The sequence below is a fragment of the Myotis davidii genome, unplaced genomic scaffold (assembly GCF_000327345.1).
Source record: "Myotis davidii unplaced genomic scaffold, ASM32734v1 scaffold223, whole genome shotgun sequence".
NCBI lineage: Eukaryota > Metazoa > Chordata > Mammalia > Chiroptera > Vespertilionidae > Myotis > Myotis davidii.
This window is the reverse complement of record NW_006294609.1, coordinates 5,105-8,003: the sequence shown is the minus strand read 5'-3', so window position 1 is coordinate 8,003 and position 2,899 is coordinate 5,105. Positions and strand designations below refer to the sequence as shown.

At 43.9% G+C, this 2,899-nt stretch overlaps 1 protein-coding gene across 1 annotated transcript; it reads right to left on the bottom strand.

Annotated features, from left to right (window-relative positions):
• Positions 1-1,230: 1,230 nt before the first annotated feature.
• LOC102764463 (olfactory receptor 8B12) lies at positions 1,231-2,201 on the bottom strand. The gene has a single exon (XM_006768948.2). The coding sequence runs from the start codon at positions 2,164-2,166 to the stop codon at positions 1,231-1,233; it is 936 nt and encodes a 311-aa protein (XP_006769011.1). The 5' UTR covers positions 2,167-2,201.
• Positions 2,202-2,899: the final 698 nt, after the last annotated feature.

Below are 2,899 nucleotides of genomic sequence, written 5' to 3'. Positions count from 1 at the left end.
CATGTAATTCCATTTATATTAAGTACAAAACAGTTGCAAACGGATGGTTCTCATAAATACGATGCAGAGCAAAAGAAGCCCAAAGCAAAAGAGCGCATACACATGATTCCCTTTTTGTAGATTATAAGGCAAAACTAAACGATGCTGTTAGAAGTTATGATAATGATTACCCTTTGGGGAACGGCAGTTATTACAAGAGCACACAGGTGGCTTCTGGGTGCTAGTAGCATTCAGTTCCCTGATCAGATGAGAGCTGACTGCACTGTACACTTAGGATATGTGCTTATGAATGTAAGTTTATATACTTCAGTAAAGATGTAAACCAGTTTTTTTGCCCTGGCTGGTGTGGCTCAGTTGGTTGGACATAGTTCTGTGCACCTGAGGGTTGTCAGTTCGATTCCTGGTCAGGGAACATACCTGGGTTGTGGGCTCGATCCCCGGTGGGGAGTGTGCAGGAGGTAGTAATCTGTGTTCCGCTCTCACATTGATGTTTCTCTCTCTCTCCCTCCCCCCCACTTCTCCCTCTAAAAATCCATAAAAATATTTTTTTAAAGTCAACTATTTTTAAAACTCAAAAGCAAATACATGGATATAAACCAACAACACACATTTGGCAAAAAAAACTACAAAATTCATCAGACACTGATCTTGCTTGTCATTTTGCCAAGACTAACTCAACAAAGGTTTTCATTTCCTACTCTCTTGCGAAAGGTGCTATATTAAAATTACTTTGTGAAAGTAGCATGAGATTACCGTTAATACATTTGAAATTTGCACGTGCTACGTCAAATAACATGTGAAATGAAATCTTCCAAGGAAGAGGTGGGGCAAGAAAACATGACATAAGGGCAAACAAATTGGATTGGGATTCAAGCTGAGATTTCAGTTCCAGCTCTGCCACCAGAAAGCTTTATTTTCCCGGACAACCTTCCAATACTTCTGCCTCTCCAAAGTGTGATGTATTACATAAAATTCTAGACGAAGTGATTCTGAAGCCCCATTGACTACTGGGTACTCTGTAATCGCAGAAACTATTTCATAAAATAAAGAAGGAAGATTTAGGGGATGAGAATGAGAGAGAATAAACCCATTTGAGGCAGTTAAAATTTCCTTTATAGATAGAATAGAAAAGCATGAAGCTTGAATTCCGTATCAAAAATAAAAATAGTAATACTAACTCTCTAATTAAAAATTTCCCATCCGTTTTTCTCAATTCCTAGTTTTTATTTTCTAAAGGAAAGTTATTCTGTCCAAGGATTTCTTCAGGGCAAGTTTGACATCCTTATTCCTCAGGCTGTAGATTAAGGGGTTCAACATGGGCACCACAATGGTGTAGAACAGAGAAGACACTTTCCCCTGGTCCAGGGGCAAAACTGAAGGCGGTTTGAGATACATGAAAGCTCCTGAACCAAAGAAAAGAGAAACTGCCATTATGTGGGAGCTGCAGGTACTGAAGGCTTTGGACCTGCCTTCAATGGAGCTAATGTGGAAAATGCTGGAAAGAATGAAGCCGTAGGAGATAAAAATGGTAGTAATGGGCAGCCCAATGCCAACGGCCACAACAACAAAGACCACCAGCAAATTTATGTAAGAGCTGTTGCAGGCCAGCTCCAGGAAAGGAATGATGTCACACATATAATGATTCACAAGGTTGTCAGCACAGAAGGTCAGAAACATTATATTTCCTATATGAACGACAGACCCCCAGATCCCCATCCCATAGACACCCAGCAAAAGAGATAAACACACCTGCGGAGACATGGTGACCGTGTACAACAGTGGCTTGCAGATGGCAACATAGCGGTCATATGCCATGGCTGACAGGATGAAGGATTCGGAAAACACAAAGAAACAGAAGAAAAATAACTGAGTCATACATCCTGCATAGGAGATGATGTTCTTCTTGGAGACAAAACTCATCAGCATTTTGGGGATGATGGTAGTTGAGAAACTCAAATCTATGAAGGACAAGTTGAAGAGGAAAAAATACATGGGAATGTGAAGGTGAGAGTTCAGCCCAATCAGGGTGATCATGCCCAGGTTCCCCACCACAGTGACCATGTAAAAACCTAGAAACAGGAAGAAGAGGGGCAGCTGGAGTCCTGGCTGGTCTGTCAGGCCCGAGAGGATAAACTCTGTCACCAAGGAGGCGTTATCTGCAGCCATTCTCCTCTGGGATGGCCTGGGAGGGAAAAGGAAAAGAATTGCTTAAAGAAAGAGAGGGGAGGAACGCCATTCTTGAGAACAGCATTCGAACACAGGTTTTGAACTTAAAAGAAGATGGCATTTTCTTGTACCTGCATCTCTGTCTTTAGGGTCCCAAAGTGGCTTGAACCATTCCAGTAGCTGTGGGTGAGATTTGCCTTCCAGGTAAGGGCAAATCCAAGTGAGGAGAAAGCCCACAAAGCCTGGCTGGGGTGACCCTGCAGCCTGCCCTCTCTGGCACTTCCTTCCCTCTAAAGCCCCCACTCAAGTTCTGTAAAGACCTTCTCTCAGGTGCTCTTGAGAGGCTGAAGCCAGTTGGCCCTGCCTAGACCTTTGGTCAGTGCTCATCAGAACAGGAAGATGAGGTCTTGTAGCCTGGTCTTTATGGGATGGCTGTGGAATAATGTATGAAAATAATCCTGGAATAGTATGGAAAAGTGACTAATTCAGCCTAAGGATCATTGACCCCAATGCTAACTATGCCAGTGGCACTGTTTCAATGCTCTCAGGCACTCCGATTAAACCCCTTTAACAGATGAGGACACTGGGCATACCAGGAAGTTCCCTGCACAGGTCCCAGTCCTTCTAAGTGGCAGCAGAGGGCAACCCAGGCAAGTCTGGCTCCCAGGGTTGGAGGTTAGCCTCTCTGCTCCAGGACTTACCGGGCCAGGCAGGCACTCCCCTCCTTCCGCCT

Coding starts and splice junctions, on each gene's coding strand:
- LOC102764463 (XM_006768948.2), bottom strand. CDS start 2,166: ATGGCTGCAGATAACGCCTCCTTGGTGACAGAGTTTATCCTCTCGGGC.